The sequence below is a fragment of the Ostrinia nubilalis genome, chromosome 7, assembly GCF_963855985.1.
Source record: "Ostrinia nubilalis chromosome 7, ilOstNubi1.1, whole genome shotgun sequence".
Lineage (NCBI taxonomy): Eukaryota > Metazoa > Arthropoda > Insecta > Lepidoptera > Crambidae > Ostrinia > Ostrinia nubilalis.
Window position 1 is genome coordinate 6,172,320 of NC_087094.1, and position 21,260 is coordinate 6,193,579.

Sequence of the window (21,260 nt, forward strand, 5' to 3'; positions counted from 1 at the left end):
CCTTTTAGGTTACTTTTGAACTGCTGTGGTTACTTTTAGGTTACACTAATGAAAAGGTTACTTTTAGGTGATTTTTCAGAAATTGTAGAATTAACTTTACAGGTTATTCAGTAAAAAATATTAATAGTAACAATTTAAAAATTATGTCATAAAGTGCATTTAAACTTGAATTTGATTTATTATTTGTTAAAAAAAATGAGTTTTAGCGAATGTTTTTCGATAATAAAACGCAAATCCATGAAACGTTTTTATACGACTTGTCACTTTTCGAATTTAGATGATCAATTGTATTCATTTTCCATCCATGAACAACCTTACACAATCATCGCTCCGCACCCCCCCCCCCCTATTAAGGTTACTTTTTATTCAAAAAGGTTACTTTTTTTTATATTTCTGGTAATTTCTGACTAGACCCGACTGGCAACACTGGTAATCGTATCATCGTACTGCATTCGCAAAGTCATCGAATGATATCGTGTGACTCGATTCGAAAATTAATTAATTCCGATAAAACTGATATTTTGTTAAATTTATAGCTAGTCTGACTGTGGATTAAAATAATTTTGTAGCGGTACACGTTATTCTACAATTCTACATTATTAATTTGCAAATAATGTTATTATTTTTGTTGTGCCTAATGTTTATGAAATTAATGATCGTTATTCCATTATGTTAAATAGTACTACTAGTAATTCATACTTAATTCCATACTTTTAAATATCCTAGTAAGTAAATGACATAGTTTCATAAAATAAAGACTTTTACTCAAGCTTTTTATTTTTAATAAATGTAAAAATGCGTAGTTTTGCCAATACGTTTTCTTTCATAAAGCTAAGTCAGGTACCTACTTTTGAAGATATTTCTAAACGACAAAATCTCGGCCGTCGTATACATAGACTAGTAATAGTGTATACTGCGATCACTGACCTAACTTCTCGATTTGTATATTTCGACGTTTTATACAGTGCACTCTGTCTTCCGCGATCACTGATCTAACTTGTTTTATAATTCTTCTACTACTACTTTATTCTAATTAATTACATATTTGTTACTCGTTGCTGTTAATTACAATTCTCAATCCGTAAATAATTTCTTCTCTCTACCGTGTTCGTACTACTGTCCTCGTAAAATCATCGTATCCGATTGTTGTAATCGGATTACATGAACATCACTCGACCATGTATCGTCACCGTCGTGGCAGAATTAAATAACTGACACTTTTGGCAAAAACCACTTTTTCCACTTTTTGTATAGTAGAAAGTGTTACCTATATTTTGATCTTACTCTCGTGGCAATATCTATGATATTTCCAAAGATATCTTCAGTTTAGTGAAACTATTGACCATAAATTACAACTCTGTTTGTTGTAGAATTTACGTGGCAAAACTGAATAAGTGACTTTATTTAATTCTGCCACAACTCACTGCGAACGTTGCTCCAAAATACTTGTACTGAGAAAGTCAACAAGTGACTTTATTTAATTCTGCCACAACTCAATCCGAAACATTGCTTCAAAATACTCGTACAATTGTGTTTTTGATTTATTTCATTTTTGTAACATTACTTTAAATGTTACTTTTAATTTCAATGTTCATTACTCAGATGTTGAATCTGGATAGTTACCTTCATCATTATCATCATTTCAGCCATATAGGACGTCTACTGCCGAACATAGGTCTCCCCCAATGATTTTCAATATGACCGGCTGGTAGCGTTCTGCATCCAGTGCTTTCTTGCTACCTTTATGAAGTCCACGTTGTGCTTTCCGGTACGTGCCCTCCACTCCAGAACCTTGCTGCCCCATCGTCTGTCAGTTCTGCGTACTATGTGCCTTGTCTCTTGTACAGAAAAACCGAGCATAGCCCTCTTCAAAGCACGCTGTGCAACTTTGAGCTTATTTATAAGGCCTTTAGTAAGAGGCCGCGTTCCCGAGCCATACATCATCAGTGGTAACAAATACAGATCGTAGATTTTCGTCTTTAGGTACTAACATATTTTGGATGAAAGGATGTTGTGTAGTTTCCCGAACGCTACCCAGCCGAGTTGGATTCGACCTCTTTCTCTACCTAGTTAACGTTTGTCCGAGGTAGACATACTTGTCAACAATCTCGAGATTCGAGCTCCTAACCGAAACTGGGTAGGAGGGCGCAACAGACATTCGACAAAACTGACAAAAGCTTCGTTTTTCTATGTTGTTCACCCGAAGGCCTACCTTTTGGGAGATTAAGGTCTTCGAGCATTGTGCCGAGGTCTTCCAGTGATTTTGCACTGACCACACAATATCGTCGGCAAACCGAAGGTGAGTGATGTACTCGTCGTTGATGTTTATGCCGAATCCTTTCTATTCGAGGAGTTTGAAAGCGTCTTCCAATGCAGCGGTGAATAGTTTCGGAGATCCGGAGATATAACATCTCCCTCATGCCTCGCTGCAGAGGAATCGCCCTCGTACTCCACTCCTGTACTCGGACCAACATGGTGGCGTGTATAAGCACATCAGCACCTCGATATGTACCGATACTTTTCAGAAACCGGCTTGTTCGGGAGGCTGGAAGTCATCGAACCTACGCGCGAGATCATTCGTGATAACTTTAGAAAACAGCTTGTAGACATGACTCAGAAGTGAGATTAGTCAGTAATTCTTTAGCAAGGTTTTATCCCCTTTCTTGAAGAAGAGTACCACCACGCTTCTGTTCCATGCCTCTGGCGTTGTTCCCTGGAGTAAGACGAAGTTAAATAGTCTCTGAAGGACTTGACTTTAATATCGATGTTCCACCCGCGTTCAGAAGCTCCGAGGTTATTCCGTCATCACCCGGTACCTTGTTGTTCTTTAGGTGTTTGAGAGCCATCCTAATCTCATATAGGCTGATAATGCTGATATCCACAACATCTTCGTCGAGGTATACAGCTGTCCATAAAACTTTTCAATCTCACCCAGAACCTCGGCTTTTGTTGACGTTACACTACCTTCCGCAGTCTTCAGCTTCGTAAGCTAGCTTCGCCCAATAGAGTAGTCTCTTGCGAACACTTTCGAGCCTTGGTTCCGCTCTATCGCCTCTTTAATACGATTTGTATTAAAGTTGCGAACATCATGTTGTAAGGACTTCCATATCTGTCTATTGAGCTGCCGATGTGCCTTAGCGTCAACGGAGATCTGCAGAGACATTGAACGTCGTTCTGCTATGACGTTGAGGGTAAGGAATCCCTATGGATCCCTAGGGAGAGATCCCTATTACGGTTTTATTGTTTTTGGATTATTTAATTTTGATATTCATTTCGATGTTGGTTCTTTCAATTGTATTTCAATGTTATAGGTATCTGATGTTGATGGTTACCATACCAATTTGTTAAAAATTTATAAGTATTAAATAAGTAGGTATATTCTAGTATTATTTAACAATTTTACAGATTTTGACTAAAATTGCATTGACAAAACAAATAAAATAAAATGAATAAATCAACATTTAGGTCAATAAAAGTGTGGCAAAATTAAACAAGTGTACTTATTCAATAGAAATATTCGTTTTTGTAATACTTGGTTGAGGCAAAACTAAATAAGTGACATACAAAAACTAAATAACTGCAACTTAGTTGTAAAATACGGTTGTGGCAAAACTAAATAATTACATTTTTATTTTTTTATTTAAAATAATACAAAGTAACATCATCGAATACTATTGAATTAATAAAGGTAAATTTGCTGTATAAAATATCAAAAGACCGACAATAAAATATTTTAACCCTTAAAAGTTATCGCCATTTTTAACGAAAAAAAAACACAAAAACGTGAATATCTCGCAACTTTGGTTTTGTCAGTTATTTAATTCTGCCACGACGGTGACGGTATGTCCATTTGGACATATCGGAATGGTACGCTTTGACTAGCAACTTGCTGTATCTACTCTAATCCATATCTGTGGGCTGTATAGTGGAAATATCCATGATCGTAAATAAAAAAAGTTATTTTGGCGCCAATGCAAAAATTTTTTTCTGTGAATCCGGTAATGATAGAGTTTGTAGGTACTATCAGTACTATTCTCTTCTATTCTATATCAAATCTGTGTGTTTCTATGACTCTTTTTAGGGTTCCGTATCCAAATGGCAAAAAACGAAACCCTTATAGATTCGTTATGTCTGTCTGTCCGTCCGTCCGTCTGTCCGTCCGTATGTCACAGCCATTTTTTTCCGAAACTATAAGAGCTATACTGTTGAAACTTAGTAAGTAGATGTATTCTGTGAACCGCATTAAGATTTTGATGCAAAAATAAAAAAATAATAATAAATATTGGGGGCTCCCCATACTTAGGACTGAAACTCAAAATTTTTTTTTCATCAAACACATAGTTAAGTAGTTACGTGTGGGATATCTATGGATAGGTCTTCAAAAATGATATCGAGGTTTCTAAAATATTTCTAAACCGAATAGTTTGCGTAACAGACGCTTCCACTTCCAAAGTGTAAAAAAGTTGGTCTAACTTCTAAAGAAAATGAAAAATCTAAAAAAAACATAATAATATGATGTACATTACTATAAAAACTACCAACGAAAATTGTTTTGAACGAGATCTAGTAAGTAGTTTTTTTTTAATACCTCGTAAATCGTAAACCAATATAAATTAATTTCATAAATCAATGGTACGGAACCCTTTGTGCATGAGTCCGACACGCACTTGGCCGGTTTTTTTTATCTCTACAACGTCTAAATATTGTGGTCTAAGTTTAAGGTTGAGTGGACGTCATTTGGCTGAAACGAACGAAGCTTAAGGTATTAATAGTTTGTTTTCGTGTTTGATGGTATACATTTCATATTATCGAGGTATTTTTCTGCAATCTTCCCTTCTCGTCAACCAAGATCTTTAATTTAGTTAGAGAGCTAGGTGCGAGTATCTGTTGCTTGTGATAATATTTCATAGGAACGACGAGGGAAGTCAATGACCGTTAATGCAAATAAAATTCTAACACACAGAATGCAAAAATTTAAGATGAACATTTTTTCAGGACCTACTCGGAGCTTTCTACCTACGTAGAGGATGTGGGAATTTCTAAAAAAACAAAGAATGGACAACAAGTACCTACTTAAGTATAACAATTTAATTTTAATAACGTAAGTATTAACATTTTTAAATTAAGTAATATTATCTAGGTCAATATTGTTTATTTCTTAATCGTAGGCAATTAATTTTAAATTAGTATAAACAAATTACTTTTATAACATTAAGTCTTAAATTACACAAAACAAAAATGAACAAATTAAAACAGCACTATACGTAACAGAATTAAACCTAAAGCTTGAATTATCAACCGACTCCGCCACTTTAAATTCAATATTTTCCGAGCTGTGTTCTTCAGGATGGCACCTGAATAGCGTTTCATTGCGCATAACGCACGAGCCGTTTACTGCATCGAAAATTTCACCTTCCAGGCACTCTATAGACCTGGCTGTGATGAAATCGTTGACACCTTCAACGCATGCAATGTATGAAAAGCAGTCGTCACTGTAAGGGTTGGGGAAATTCCCTATGTCAGTGCAGTTGTACTCGGGCGCGCACTGGTAACTGGTGACGTTGGTGCACTGGCTGTGTACGTGGTTGTAGATGAAGCCAGGAGGACAGGTGAGGTTCATCTGGGCGAAGTGCCCAGGGCCTGCAATAAGGCACATGGTGAACCCTTCGCAACTCCCCACATGGTCGTTAGGATACTTCCCAGGAGCCGTGCACTGCCTCGCTATACTGGCACCCTGGTAGAAACCCTGAAATGATTTAGGAATATTATCAGTCATGTTTGTAAATATGAAGGTGTACACAGAAGATGGGTGTGCACAGTACATGGTCAATATTACCTTGTGCATTGCTTTATCTTTATCAATAGTAATAGTAAATACACTATGAGTAGGTATTAATATTTGATCGTGATAATGTCATGGACTGATTTTATTAATGGGTTGTATAAACAACAGATGTGTTTATGAGGAGGTGTAGAATAGAATAGAATAGAATTTTATTTATTGCTTAATTGTAAGATGAATGAAACTGAAACACTTTTTGATAATTCACACTAATTAGGGGAGGCCTAGTTCAGTAGTGGACGGCTTGCAATGATGATTATGATGAAGTAAATTAAAGTAAAGCTAAATGATTGGATATTTCTTTGACACCGCTTTGAATAAGTTTATCTTAGCTACGAAATTAAGAGTTAGTGCTGTAGTATTAACACATATTACTATTATAAGGAAGCTATAAACTTATTGAGTATTGAGTCTAAAAAAATGCACGACAATTTCTAAAACCATATAAACTGAATTTTCGAGTTAATCATTTAAAGAATGAAATGGAAAATAGCAGACAGTCGCGTAACTGTCCTAAAAATACGTGTATTTGATAAAAAACATAAAATCGTTAATTATAATGTAAATATGTACTCACAATAATAATAATTAACGTCCACACATGGTTCATCTTGAAAAACGAATCACCACAGCGCACGATAACGTATTTACTCAAACTAAACAGTAGTCGTGTAATAAGAATTTGAAGATAGTAGCGTGTTTGCGACCTGATATATTTTGTACCGAATTTAAACCACTTAATTATATTTTAATGCCCTCCATATCTTTCGGAAACTGAGATTGTAGGTGGAAACTAGATGAAGATCATTGCTGTTGCTATCAGTTAGTGATGCAAGTGGTAGAGTTAGATGAACTTTATCGACTGTTTGTAACCTACTACTTTCTGAAAATGAATTTAGTTTGTTCAAGTGGTTTTTCTATAAAAAACCTGATGTTCCTTATAATTTCCTTACTCTCAAACCAAAAGTTAACGAATACATTCTAGAAGATTCATTTCATCTCTTAATTACAATTGAGAATGTTACTAGGTATACAAAATCACTTGAAACCTATGTTACAGTTAAGCTTTTACATTTACAAATACATTACGACACCTTCAGGTTCAATTGTCGTATAAACCATTTTGGCCAAATCGAGTTATATATACCATTTTAATCAGAATTTTTTTCTCTATCGAGCTGTATATTCGAAATATTGAAATTCGCTAAAAAAATGTTTATACGCCCCAAAAAACTATAGCGTAAAAAATAAATAAATACCTTATAAACAGTGTAAAAACCGAACGCTTGTTTTTGGTATTTTTGCTAAGATGTATCAACCATACATTTTTTTAAGCCAGGACGTAAAACTCTCTCGTAATTGAAAATGGTTTTTACGCCTAAAGACATGGCGTTTTATGTCCAGATTCAACGTCGTAAGTCCACGTATTCAATATGGTAATTATCTGTTTCATATTCATATTCATTTATTTATTGCATCACATATGTATGTATGTACAGTAAGTAAGTTTTTCTTATTTATAAAGTTAAAGAAAGTTGATTGTTTCTACTTTTAAAGATAATAACTAGATATATAAGGTTGCTTTCCAGGTCCAGTACATCCGTGAATAGTAATGATGACCGGGTCATGAAATCGAAACTCTATTTAGTCCGTCAGACAGAGAATTAGAAAATTTAGACTCATACTTTAATTTTTTCCCATAATCGAAGAATTACTGTATTATATTGAGTTGAAATGTCGCGTGACGTCACTTTTGAGTAAAAATTCTACTCAAGCGTGACGTATCGCGCCATTTCAACTCGATGTAGCACTGATATTATTAAATTATGAAAGAAAATAAAAAATATGAGTCTCATATTTTCTAATTATCTGTTTGACGGACAAATAATTGAAATTTTGTCATCTAGCCTATTGATCTCGACTAAATGTGATGAATTCAAGACTTTTAAACAAAGAAAACAAGCCATAGTGTGCTCATTTTATACCCTTTTGAGATGCTCTGTAATAGTTTATTACTTTACAAGTACTCCAACTTTTAATTGTTGCCAGTAGTGGTTACTTTTAGCTGTAATTTAAATTTGGGTTTCTTGTAAAGATATAAATTCCTTAGAGAAATTCTCAAAAAATTACAAATCCTTCTCCTGAGCATACTGGGGCTCTTCTCTTCATGCAAAATTTATCATAACCAAACGAAATCAGAATCAGAGAACCAGAAAAGCTGTCTTAATGTTTTGCTGTAATTGTATTTTTTTGTTCAAAATTTATGGTGATTAGTTTTGTTTAGAATTATTAGAAATATTATTTGTTTTGCCATAATTTTCCTGCAAAATTTTAAAAATAATGTTATTTTTCGTATGCAAGCAAATTTATTATTTCTACCTCAACCAAATATAGTTTTTACACTGTTAAATATCTTTGTGCAAATTCTCTAAACAACAAAAGCCTGGAAATAGTAAACAATACATTATTTACATACATAGTTTTAATAATACATTTGAATAAATCACTTTATCAATGGGTATATAAACCAAAAAAAATACATCTAATGGTCTTTAAGCCATCAATTTCAGTCTCGTGTTTACAAAAAAATCAAATACGACGTAAAGAGTTATTTTTAGGTCAAATATAATGGGTCGTATAAACCACCGAGTGCCTTTTTCAACGACGTAACTCCAAGCTAACTTTAAAACTACTGAAGATGCCCATTTTTTAAATATTTAGACTTTTTCATCGCAAAAATTGAAAAATGTTTTCTCTTGGACATTTTTTTATAACTTCTCAAATAAAAAAGTTACGAATTTTTTATTAAAAAAAAATCGTTTTTTGGCTCTCCTGAAAAGTAGGGTTTTGGTTTATACGACAATTGAACCTGAAGGTATCGATTAGTTTTTATTTCATTCAAAAATACCCAGTAGTTATGATTTTATAGGCATTCAAAGTTCGCTTAAATATTGAGTCCCGCCGACGGTCACGTGACCCCGCGTGACGTACATTCACAGCGTCCGCTCACTAGAAAACGGATATAAACATACTTAAATATTTTTTTTTTGTAAATACAAACTTATTATACATATTAACACCCAGACCCATCACAGAAATTAAAATTGAACCAAACCCAAACTTGATGCGATTGTGTCGTTTTATTGCGAATTACCTTCCAGCTCCATCATTAGACCCCGATTACAATATAGAATTAAAATACTCATCAATACAAAACGAACGAGCCCAAACTCGATGCATTTAAGTCGTTTTATTATAGAGTTCCTATGGCCACCTTCCAGCTCCATCATCAGATCAGCTCCATGTCATCATAATATTGCATGGTCATCCAAATCACATGTGTTTGCGAAATTTCAGCTTAATCGGTTGCCTGGAAGTGGGTCTTAATTCAGTTTGCAAGATTCCACCCATACAAATATGAGCCAGTCGTTGTAATATGACGTCACGCGCATAAAATGGCAGGCCGGCCGCCGCACGCACTTTTAAAATTCAATATCTTGGAAACTAATTGACGTATCGAAATAATTCTTTCACGTGTATTTTTTATTTTTAACAGAGAATACAGAAAGCTAAAAAACAAAATTAGTGAACATTCTTCATTATTTTAAGGCAGACCATTAATGACCATGCTATGGCTAGTGATTAAAGTTAATATTTCAATCAAAATCATTAAAATGTGGGCGTATTATGAGGATATGTAACTATTACAATGTTTTTTTGTTTGGTTACGTAGATAATGCATGCTTGATTACTTTGGAGCTGTTGTACCTGTACTAGTACCACCTAGTACGGAAAAAAAATCAACAATGTACTTACACAATTTAGTTGGTGCAGATATAATTCGCTGGAGCAGTACACAGACGAGTGTTGGGGTTGAACACAGACGTGGTGGGACAGGTGTAGGTGTAGCCATAGAGTGTGGTGTTAGTAGTGCTGGACACGCAGAGCGTGTAGTTCTTGCACGTCGTGTCTGACGTCACAGCAAACCGGCCAACGGCTGTGCAGGTCACTGTCTGTGCGTGCACATACACGATCATTGCAGAGCAGAGGACCTGAAAAAGTTACCCTCTCGTTAAGGTTACAAATATGTGAATAAACCTTTGACATGACGTGATGTTACAAGTCACAACTTGAATTAACTTAAATTGATACCACTTGTTAAACATGACTATAGAGCAGCGGTTCCCGAATGGTGGTCCGCGGAACCCTGGGGTTCCGTGAAAAGGCCGCAAGGGTTCCGTAAAAAATATTATCCCACGTTTCGTGACCGACCGCGACGTTGTTCGCTCGCACCGACTTGTTTACGCACAAGGGAGGGGCAGGGCGTGCGGGCGGAGTAGTACGGGGGTTCCGCTAGGAAAAGTATAATCAATTAGGGTTCCTTGGCAAAAAAAATTGGGAAACCCTGCTATAGAGGACTCTTTAATGATACTAATGAAAAGAATGATACTTACAGCAAAAATGATGAAGTTTATCTTGCAGCTCATTTTTGTAAAAAGACTAAACTAGTTCAGAAAGTTCAAGAATCTATCTGATGAATAACGTTTTCAAATCCACCATTTTATACCCTGAGCGAAGATATGGTCGTAAAAGAGACGAAGACGTAATTTATGAGTTGAATCCTGAATTAATAAAATCCAAGAGTCCTTGTGCATATGATTTGTGTGTGATAAAAAGCCTATAGATAAGCTTGCACTTTAACAGCATTACTATGTTGACCATCCATTACAGTCGTTAAGTATATTGCCCCAATAAACTCTTTGAAAACTATCGACTTTCTGACGGCACTATGTTGGTTCTTGATAAGAGATAACGTTGTTTGAATACGACTCTAGCTTTACCTAGATTCCTTGGAGGTGTTGTTTGTATGATTGTCAGTTGCACAGTCATGTAAAAGTATGTAATGATGTGTCACAAAGTTATTTCCTTGTTTCATATAGCTTACTCGTGAGATTCTGAATTCTGAGTAGGCCTATTTATTTTCCCAATACCTACGGCTAAAGAAAATTTATCAGCCTTTTAAGTCTAGGTTACTACTAAGTAATGTTTTACAACAGATCACTTAATAAGTGGATAGTTACTAGTTTTACATCGATTTATCTATGCAAGTATAATATGAAATCTAACAGAACAATAGTAGGCAATGGTAAAACATCAAAGGGGAATCGAAGTAAACAAACAATAACAAAACAAAGGGTCGTTTTAATTAGCAAATAAACGGTAATTACTAATTACATAATCCGTTGTTTGTGGATAGCCTTATCCGACTAATAAACCCCATAATCTTACATCGGGGATGATCTATGTTGATTTTGCGGCTAGTATAAAAGTAAGAATCTTTGATCGGATAATTTAGTTAAGATCATGGCGAATCATATTAACATTGCTGTTTTTCTCGTGAGTGAATCTATTTTTAATTTTAAATTATGCGGATCGATGCAGCAGTCTTTAGCTTGATTTGTTGTCCACCCGGCTTCTACATACATATGATTTCTTCTTGCAAAATTAATATGTGAATCAGTTCAAATTATTTTATTCTAGGTCCTGTGTGTAGCATGGCAAGCCTATGGTGCAACAGTCAACTGCACCGCGACCGGCGCTGGGCGTTTCGCCAACTCTGATGATACTACGTGCCAGAACTACACCTTATGCGTGTACGACAGTTCCACCGGCACTTACCTCAGCTACGACTACGTTTGCCCCTCTACCTCTGTCTTCAATCCCAACACTGGGCTCTGCACCGCCTCAAGCAACTACGCCTGCACCGTCACCACTACAACTGTAGCGACAACCACCGTCTCCACTGAAACGTGTACAGCCGAAGGCTTTTTCGCAGACTCGAGCTCTTCCGACTGCTCTACGTACATCCAATGCGTCCTAATTGACGGGACCTACGATGAAACCACTCTGACATGCCCAAATAATACTTACTACAATCCAAACACTACTTTATGTGATTCTGATTACGAATGTACCACTACTACGACAACGGTTACTACGGAGGCAACCACTACGGTATCGACGTCATTTTCGTGTACTGCTGCTGGGCGATATGCGAACCCTGCAGATTCAACCTGCAAAACGTATTATTACTGCGTGGCTGCCACCACTACAGGAAACTTCACGGAGTACCTCTACACCTGTCCATCTACTTCTTTGTTCAACCCTACGTCCAAGCTATGTTCGGGTAGCTACACTTGTTCATGATTTCCGTCGGGCACAGTTGTTTTTAGAGTCATCGGCTTTGTACTTATTTGTTTATAGTTAATTAACATACAAATTACCTAAGTAGAATTTAGGAGTTAATCAAAAAAGTTTATTTTTTGTTAAAAATGTAATAAAAATTGAACGGAAAAATCATAACAGGACATGCTTAGAACGATTTTCCTTCATTAAACGCCTTTTTTTTCTTACTCCTGAGAACTTAGAACTGACTCCCTGTGTGTTCTGACCTTCCATTATCAAAACCGAAGCAAGTTTCCTAGCTATAACAAGGTTGTGATTGAGGTTTAGAGCAGAATCCTTAGGTTCTAATGACGATTCACTAAGGCTCAAATAGGGATGACTCTTGTGTGGTAACAAGCTAAGGTTTGATTTCTTCATAGTAGCGTAGAAATGGCGAAAATAGTTTTCTCTAGCCTTGTTTATAACTGACGCAGGGACTTTCTTCTTGGCTTTATCCTTGTTGTCCCCAACAGTAACCGTGCTTGAGGTACTATCGAAAAATGACGCAACAGTAGGGTATGGTGACCTTTTATCATCATTCAGGGATAATTCTTTAGTTGCCGTCGTTTTGTCACCAATGGATTTTGTTAAATCCTCGTAGTCGAATTCGGGAAAACTGGTCACTAAGTACGTAGACTCATTAACCCGACGAACTTGGTAAGTTTTCACACTGGTTGAGAATGTAAAAAAGCTAATTAAAATACATTTTATTATTAAAAAATAGTTGAGAGCAATCATTAAAAATTGGGCAAATATAGATTTTGCTTTTGGTGAGCGACATACTCGTTCATGACATTGACATAAACCATAAAGTAATTTTGACAAAATTAAAAAGATTCGATTTGCAATAAAACTTGCTTTTGGTTTTCAGCAACTTTTCCCGCTTTTTCTGAAACTTTCCTACCATATTTTTTTTTAACATAGGGATGTTTGAACATAAAATAACTTAGTATAATTAAACATTTCGCAAACTAATGTGAACAAGTTAAAGTACCACAGAAGCGCGATGCTATCACACCATCGAGTAAAAAGTGAATGAAATCAGACAATGGTCGTCGAGAGTAGGCTCCCATACCGAAGAATCAAGGTCAAATTTGTCTGGCAAATCATCCAAATACACCTTCTTGAACCTGCAAGGTAATTTTTACTTTGTTCTTTAGATATAAGTGTTCTTGTAGAATGGAAGGATGGATAGCTCATATGCCGTCTGGGGGAAAGAGTATGAGACAGTTCTCGGTGTTGTTATTGTTTTCAATGCCGCACGTACACTCTTCTTAATTGCTACTTCCGCAAATGAACAGAACAACTGTGGAGTAAGTGGCATGACAGTCATATAGCATTTGAAATTTAACTTAAACACAAAACAATACATTTTAAGAATTAATTCATAATTTGTACATTCATAATTTATCTAAGCTAACCTACTGAAATTCACTTAATGTAGGTAAAAAGTATTAATTTATTATAAGCGGTTACTAAATAAAAATAACTATCTTCTTACTTGTGTTATACTCTTGTACTGTAACTTTATGTTAAGCTGAAAAATATCAGCAAAGGCAGCCTGATCCACCTACTTATGTAAATAATTTTCCAAGAGGCTGATACAAACTACTCTACAGAGTTCCTAGTTCTTTATCGCCATTAGTGTATCAGCTTTCGCTCAATTGTATTTATAGTTTCCAGTAATCCTTCGATTAAAAGCTTTACTTAATGGTTTGTAATTTTATCTACAACAAGTTCAGTACGCGTCATCATACCTACGTGTCAAAATGTTTGAAATTTTTCGGTTTTTGCATTTTTCATTCATGCTCCGCTCCTTTTGGTCGTAGCATGACTATTGATATTGGCCTTCCTCGATAAATAGACTTCAACACAAAAAGATTTTTTCAATTCGAACAAGAAGTTCCAGAGATTTAAGATGATGATACTCGTAGATGTAAAATGTGATCTCTTACTTATGTCGGAGCAAGCTTTCGCGAAATATCGTTAGAACTTGTCTCAGGAGACTTGGGAACATTGAAGCATTATCAGGGAACTAATATAATTTATGTGCAAGTAATGTTAGAAATAACAAAATGAAGCACTTTGGAATATTCCAATGTACCTATGTATAATAAGATTTTTCAACGGATCACTCCAAAAAGTTAGTAAATTAGTCACGGTGACCATAAGTTCTTGCGGAGTGGCGATGATTTAACGAATCCTTTTGAAGCACACAGATACGAGTAAAATTTGTTTTTAAATAACACTTTTTAGAGTCGAAACTACTCGGAAAAGTCATCTCTTCAACCACTAAGCCGAGTGTGTCACATAATTTTAAAGGCACATTCCCGATAGGAATGTTTTTAAGACACTGATTTTATGGTGTCGAGAATGGTCACACACAGTGCCCCATCATGGGTCATTGGTCTTGATGGCAGATGGCGGACGATGTTATGTCTGATATTTCGTCACCTCATCGGCTATGCGTCGGACAATTCGCAAAGTTTCGCACTCGCTATGCAAAACGAATAGCAAAAGACGCACATTTCGCGTGATGCGATTTTAAGATATCTGTGCAACTCGAGGAACAAAGTTATTTCCATTCGTTGCACTATAATGCGTTATTTCAATACATGCATAATGCATTTTATGTAACACTTGGTAAAGGACAACGTAATGTAATGACCGATTCATAAGTTAGGGATGTTCACCATAAATAAAAATTAAGAAAATGTTTCCAGGAAAATATTATGTATGTGAACCAATTTTAATTAATATTGGTAGAAAGAAGGACAATAGGTATTAGGTAATAACTACTAAGTAGTATGCTTTTTATGTTGTGAAAAAATCGTGATAGTAGGTTTATAGGAAGACTCTACATTCTAGTTCTTCAAGTTAGTGATGGTGAAAATACATATTTACCATGATTTATTTATTCTGAGGAAATTGCAATTAGTGAGTAGGTACGTCTATCCTCATTACCTGCCACGATTCAGACACATTATTTATCTCTATCATTAATCATAAATTACATCAGTAGGTATTATTAAATTTCATACATTCATAATAATGTAGGTATTACTTCCTAACTTTAACTACTTTTTCGCCATGATTCCGGTACAATGCTACCGTTGAAATTGTTTATAGGCAGTTTTAATTAGCATTAGCCATAAAAATAAGGTTAATATGCATGAAATAACAATGTTCATAATTTTTCATATTGATTTACGTGTTTGTGAGATTGAAAGATAGGTAATTAAACTTGTCAATTACCTAACTAACGTTACAGCGTTATTGGTAACGTTTCCGACGTGTTTATTCTTCAATAACATACTGAGTCCATAACCGAGTAAAAGTCTGCTCGTTCACATACGTGGACGGAATCGCACTACTTTGCGAAAGCAGCTGCTTGCTATTTAGTAAATAAAACATGTAATCGTTTGCACGAAATTTTACTTTTCACTAAATAACATTGAGGGAGTTGTGAATGCTAATTTTGTTGTGAAACCTATCATTGGTTTCGCAGTCATGGCTGATCAGTGATCAGTAAAAGAAATGTTCGTGTGTGGGTATAATTGATTTGATGAGTGTAACATCCTGGATTACTTACAGCTGTAAGCATTGGGTGAATCCGTTATGTATACAGAAGTCGAGAACATCAGACGTTATAATATTATTATGACCTTCAGACCGCGATAGTGGCGATATTTTTTGCGTAATAAGAATTACTCTATCTACAGTTTCAGTTAAAAAAGAAGATTTAATAAGATTCAATAGTCACATTTAAAAGTTAAAATCTAAGGCTGAGTTGCACCACCTAACTTTGACCGTAACTATAACGATAACCGGTGTATTTTGTATGGAGTTTGACCGATTTTTGACGTTTGTTAAAGTCAAAGTAAGATGATGCAACCCAGCCTAAGTTTATATTAGAAACTTTGGGTCAGATTGAAAGAATTCCTAATTTTACTCATAGGACCTAAGCACAAAAGAGGAACCCTAAGTAAGTAACATTAGGTTAAATACTGATACAAGTAAGTAAACTTAAGAATCTGTTTTCTAATGGATGCTTAATGCTCTTGTAAAAAGGAGAAAACAAATGAATAGAGTCGCTAACACGGAACGATTCATAATTGCATCCAATCGAAGGCGCCTGAGATATGCATTCACCTTTCAAGAGCGTGCTGTGCCAGATTTTGTTTCACACTGTTTTTGCATCGCGGTGTTGATATTTGTATCGTTTAATTAGTCTAATCTCGAATGGCAGACACGCATAATTAATAAGCATCGAAAGGCGTCCATGTGAGACGCTTAAAGTCGGAACGAATACAAATAAAGTAGCCAATACGTTTCTGACCTCATCAAATCGATGGCTCCTACGTATACTGGCGTAAGTGAAAAAAGTAAATTTTACAGGAGAGCCATTTTAGTGGCCAGAACCATATTTTTGGGTCATATCTTCTGACCTACTAAAACGAATTTAATGAAATTTCACATTTAGCCTTAACATGTAATGCTTTTGCTACTGCTGTTATCAATTTTTATATTTTTCTTATATATTTTGAGATTTTACGCATTGCCCTTTTACGTCGTCACATTTCTATAATTTCATGTATATTGTTCAACGTAAAGAGACTTAAATGACAACATAAATATAATATTTTATGCGATTACTCTCTTTATTTATGCATGTAATTATTTTAATTATTATCATGTGCTATATCAATAATAAATCAGTTAGAAAAAGTTGTTTAATGTATCGTTATTACGTTTTAACGCAAATACGCCCATATACTGTGCTCGAGATTTAGTTAGGTCTTTTAACATAATGTGTCATATTTTTAAAAATTATAAATAACTTGAAAAAATCGGACTGCCTAAGGCGGGAATTGAACCCACGATGCCTTAGGCAGTTCGATTTTTTCAAGTTATTTATAATTTTCAAATTAGTTTGAGATGCGACTCTTAACGCTAAAAATTAAATAACTGTATAATGTGTCATAATTTATAAATAAAACAATTTGCTAAATATTTTCATGGCTTTATTTAAGATTTGGATTATAAAAAATATATATTTATGTAAGCAACTACTCGTATAGATTGACGAATCGTATGATTGGGCTTTATACGTGGCGTAGTTTTGCACATACGCCTATTTGCCTAAAATTTTATTTTGTATCTAATGGAAAAAAAAATTTTTTTTCTTACTGACGTTATATATTAGAGCAAAATGAAATCATTGCTTAAATAATTGGAAAAAGGCGTAAGCGGCAGTTTCGCCTTTATACGTAGGAGCCAATTTTTATGTAACCTTGTATCCGTTTACACCTAATAAATATGAAAATTGTCTTGTTAGCATTTAGCACCGCTTATGTTCATACATGAGCTACATATCGAGAATGTTTAATATTTTAACTTATATTACCTACTAGTGATATAATTATTTACCGAATTAGTAGTTACGGCATGGTTTTAAGAGTTATTATTAATTTAAAAACAAGGAAACTAGATACACCGGCTGTTGCTGCAATGGAAATTAATATCCATTTAAAAATATTTTAGTCTAAATTATGAATTGTTAGGTTGTAAATGATAGCATAACATAAGGTAACGAAGCGCGTCATTTACAAGACGTAGTGAAAAAGTTGCACGCGTCCGATCGCACGCGCATCGCCGTTCCTTCCGCAAGAGCGGACTGCGGAATTGTGGCGGACAGAATGTTGTTGATGTGCAGACATTAGCTTAACAGTTATGAAATGTCCAGGTGCTTCCCGCGATCTTTACCAAATCGTCGATCCACACTACGTCTTCTGGTCCTGTATGCCTGCAGCGCAGGCAGGGCCGGATTAACCATCTCAGGGCCCCTAGGCACAGCTCGTTTCGGGCCCCCCCACAAAACCGCAATTTGTAAATTTTTACTGTCTACCTTACGAAATAGAATGAAGGTGCCATCATCATAAACAACAGACTTTGCAAAGGTATACGCCTTCCTTCAAATGAAAATACTTTCGCCACTATCTATGTAGTACAGCACGAAGTATCGGAGTCATTTAAAAATGAAACAAAGAATAGGAAAATCTTGCATATTTTTATAAAACTAACATAAACATTAAAAAATAAAAATGTACAGAAAGTCATGTAAACCAAAGCAGTAATGCCTCCTAGGCAAGTAGAATAAGACATGAAAATCAATCAAATCGGAAATAATTCCGCGCCTTCACCCGCGTGAAATTTCGTTTGTCACAGATCGTCATAAATTATAGCCTATTATGTTATTCTGGGTTATAAACAATAATACTGTAAGGTTTCATAAAAATTCGCTCAGTAGTTTTTGCGTGGAAGAGTAACAAACATCCAGACATCCAAACTTTCGCATTTATAATATTAGTATAATGGTTTCATTTGTTGCTCTTTAAGACTATCCTAGGTTTTCGACTTCGACGGAGTTGTGCTTAAGTGGTGTAGCCCCCCGAAAGGGGCATTTTTGCGGTTTTACGGTTATACCGTGTAAAGGACTTGCAGTATCGAAAACTAAGGTGGAATTGTGTAAAGAAATCGTAATCATTTAATTTTCACAGTTCATAACGTACGATAAAGTCAGTTAAACAAAGCGCTTGACAGAATAATCGTACGTTACGTCGTAACTGTCAAATGATTACGATTGCTTTACACAATTCCACCTTTGATCTTCATGATGATTGAAGGGCATTTAATCCTGCATTGAATAAGACCAATTTCATATATTTTGGACAAACCGTTCTCGTGCCTATTCTTCGACAAAGTAGAATAATTAATAACCCTCTCTACGTCCAATGGCTCGTCACAGTCGTCACCCGCAAGTTCCAAAGCCTTAAAAAGGGCCACCTTAACCAGCATATTCCTGTCAAGGCTCGCGAGTTGGATTCGTCTATCCTTATTCATCCCAGTGCAGCCGTTCCTTTACTACGGTTGCTGCACCTCTTCCTTGCACTCTCTTGAACGACTCCAGTGTTATCTAATGTGGCTGCCCCTCTTCCTTGCACCCTCCTGCACGACTGCGTTGCCAAGTCTTACAGCTGGTCCAAGGTCCGACTCCAAAAATCAACAACAACAGGTTCATATTAAAACGCTGAAGAGTTTGTTTGTTAGTTTGTTTGAACGCGCTAATCTCAGAAACTAGTGGTTTGATTTAAATAATTATTTTTGTGTGGTCTAGCTCGTAAATTAAGGAAGGCTATATAGGATATATACCATCACGCTACGACTAATAGGGACGAAGCAGTAAAGAAAAATTTTGCAAGCACGGGAAATAGTATTCAAACTATTTTCACGCGTATGTTTTTCGTAACGTATTTCAAAATCAACTTGATTTTGTGGCGTCGAACCTTGGACCAGGCGTACGGCTAGGCAACGCAGTCGTGCAGTAGGGTGCAAAAAAGAGGGGTAGCCATAGTAGATAACATAGAACATAGAGTCGTTCAGGAAAGTGCAGAGAAGAGGTGCAGCAACCGTAGTTAAGGATGGAGGAACAAGGATAGGTAAATCCAACTCGTGAGGCTTGACAGGGATACGCTGGTTAAGGCGGCCCTTTTCAAGGTTTAGGACCCTGCGGGTATATTTTCTACTTTGTCGAAGATAAGCACGAGAACAGTTTGTCCAAAACATATGAATTTGGTCTTATTCAATGCAGGATTTCCTTCAACCGTCATGAAGATCAGTTTTCAATACAGTAAGTCCTTTACGCGGTATAACAGTAAAACCGCAAAAATGGCCCTTTCGAGGCGCCCCACCACTTAAGCACAACTCCGCCAAAGTCGAAAACCTAGGATAATATTAATGGGCAACAAATGAAGCCATTAAAACAATAAAATCTTTTGTAGGAATTATTTCCGATTTAAAATCTAATTCTATGGCCTAAACGTTACGAAAATGAATTAACTTCCACAATATCGAAATATGACGATTGAATGTGTAAACCAATGTAAGGCGAAGTTTTGAGGTGGTTTGAGTTTTGTTGCATAAAAATAATCTTTAACTTAACATATGTTTTTTTTTCTCATTTTTTTAATCGGGAGTGGGCCCCTGGTCATAGTGGGCCCCTAGGCACTGGCCTAAAGTGCCTTATGGATAATACGGCACTGAGCGCAGGACCGGCCGTTGTGGAAATCCTTGGGGGAGGAATTTGTCTAGCAGTGGACATCATTTAGTTTAGTTTAGTTGAAACGTATGAACTGGAATGTGTCATCGATCTTGGTTTCTAGTAGGCCATCTACTCGTACTGTAACGTGACAGATTTTTCTTTTTTTTCAGCTATTACGAAATTCACTCAAGCGAGATAATTATAAAAATAATAATAACAATTATTTTTCAATTAAAGTATTACGTACGTATTTTGTTTGGCATCATAATATTTTCATGTAACTCGGAATTATAAAATCATATTTACATAACGATTATAAAATAAATCCTTTGCTTAATTAATAAAATTTATTATGTTAGTGTGTTCCTAATCTCTCTAGTCTCGAACCAAACCATTAAATTAATTGTACTCTACCACGGTCCATGATCGAATATAAAAAATTGATATCCCTCGCATTGACCCCTTGACTTGTAGATACGCATCTCTCATTCCATGAACTTTACCACAGGCTTCTTATATTTTTTCCTTTAACTTGTCCTGACTGACGTCATTCATGATTACAGAAAAAAACGTAATAGTTAGTGGTGAGGCATAGTTCGGGCTGTTCCAACTTAGGACATTTGCTCTATAAATAATTTATAAATATTTTTGGAAATCTTACTTGACAGGGTTTTTTGATAACCTACAAAGATTTTTCTAAAGAATGTACTTTGAGATAAATTGCGCATATCTTAAGAGATGATGACGATGAATTCAATAAGCCTCTTTTTGTATATAAAATACTAGTAGGTAATAAATAATACTTAATTAAGTACATTTAAAGGTACTGGTAATTAGGTAAAAATAACGCAAATGAAGTCAATTTACCTATCAATCCACAGATTTTTTTAAAAAGCCTCGTGATCCTAAAGTTATTTAAAAAAAAAAGACACTAACTAGACAGGAAGTGGCAAAATTGAAAACGTTCAAAAGTCCACAGAACGTGATTGGAAATGGTACTAGAACGTGTAATTTATGTAAAAATAACAATCACTTCGGGGTTGTCCCAAAGGGATGCTAACTGGACAGGAAGCGGCCGAAATTGAAAACGCT

General features: G+C 35.5%; 2 protein-coding genes across 3 annotated transcripts; one reads left to right on the top strand and one right to left on the bottom strand.

The window, feature by feature from the left end:
• Window positions 1-5,055: 5,055 nt before the first annotated feature.
• On the bottom strand, window positions 5,056-10,389 carry LOC135073127 (uncharacterized). 2 transcript variants are annotated; one of them, XR_010257583.1, is made up of 3 exons: window positions 10,297-10,389; window positions 9,659-9,894; window positions 5,056-5,746 (listed from the first exon to the last, which is right to left on the bottom strand). XR_010257583.1 is itself a non-coding variant. In XM_063967168.1 (2 exons), the coding sequence occupies exons 1-2, from the start codon at window positions 6,450-6,452 to the stop codon at window positions 5,219-5,221; spliced, it is 561 nt and encodes a 186-aa protein (XP_063823238.1). In that variant the 5' UTR covers window positions 6,453-6,643; the 3' UTR covers window positions 5,056-5,218. The 2 variants fall into 2 exon arrangements, 1 of the variants encoding a protein (XP_063823238.1); XM_063967168.1 differs by lacking the exons at window positions 9,659-9,894; window positions 10,297-10,389 and adding an exon at window positions 6,420-6,643.
• Window positions 10,390-11,199: 810 nt separating this feature from the next.
• On the top strand, window positions 11,200-12,920 carry LOC135073565 (uncharacterized). The gene is made up of 2 exons (XM_063967733.1): window positions 11,200-11,239; window positions 11,384-12,920. The coding sequence occupies exons 1-2, from the start codon at window positions 11,207-11,209 to the stop codon at window positions 12,047-12,049; spliced, it is 699 nt and encodes a 232-aa protein (XP_063823803.1). The 5' UTR covers window positions 11,200-11,206; the 3' UTR covers window positions 12,050-12,920.
• Window positions 12,921-21,260: the final 8,340 nt, after the last annotated feature.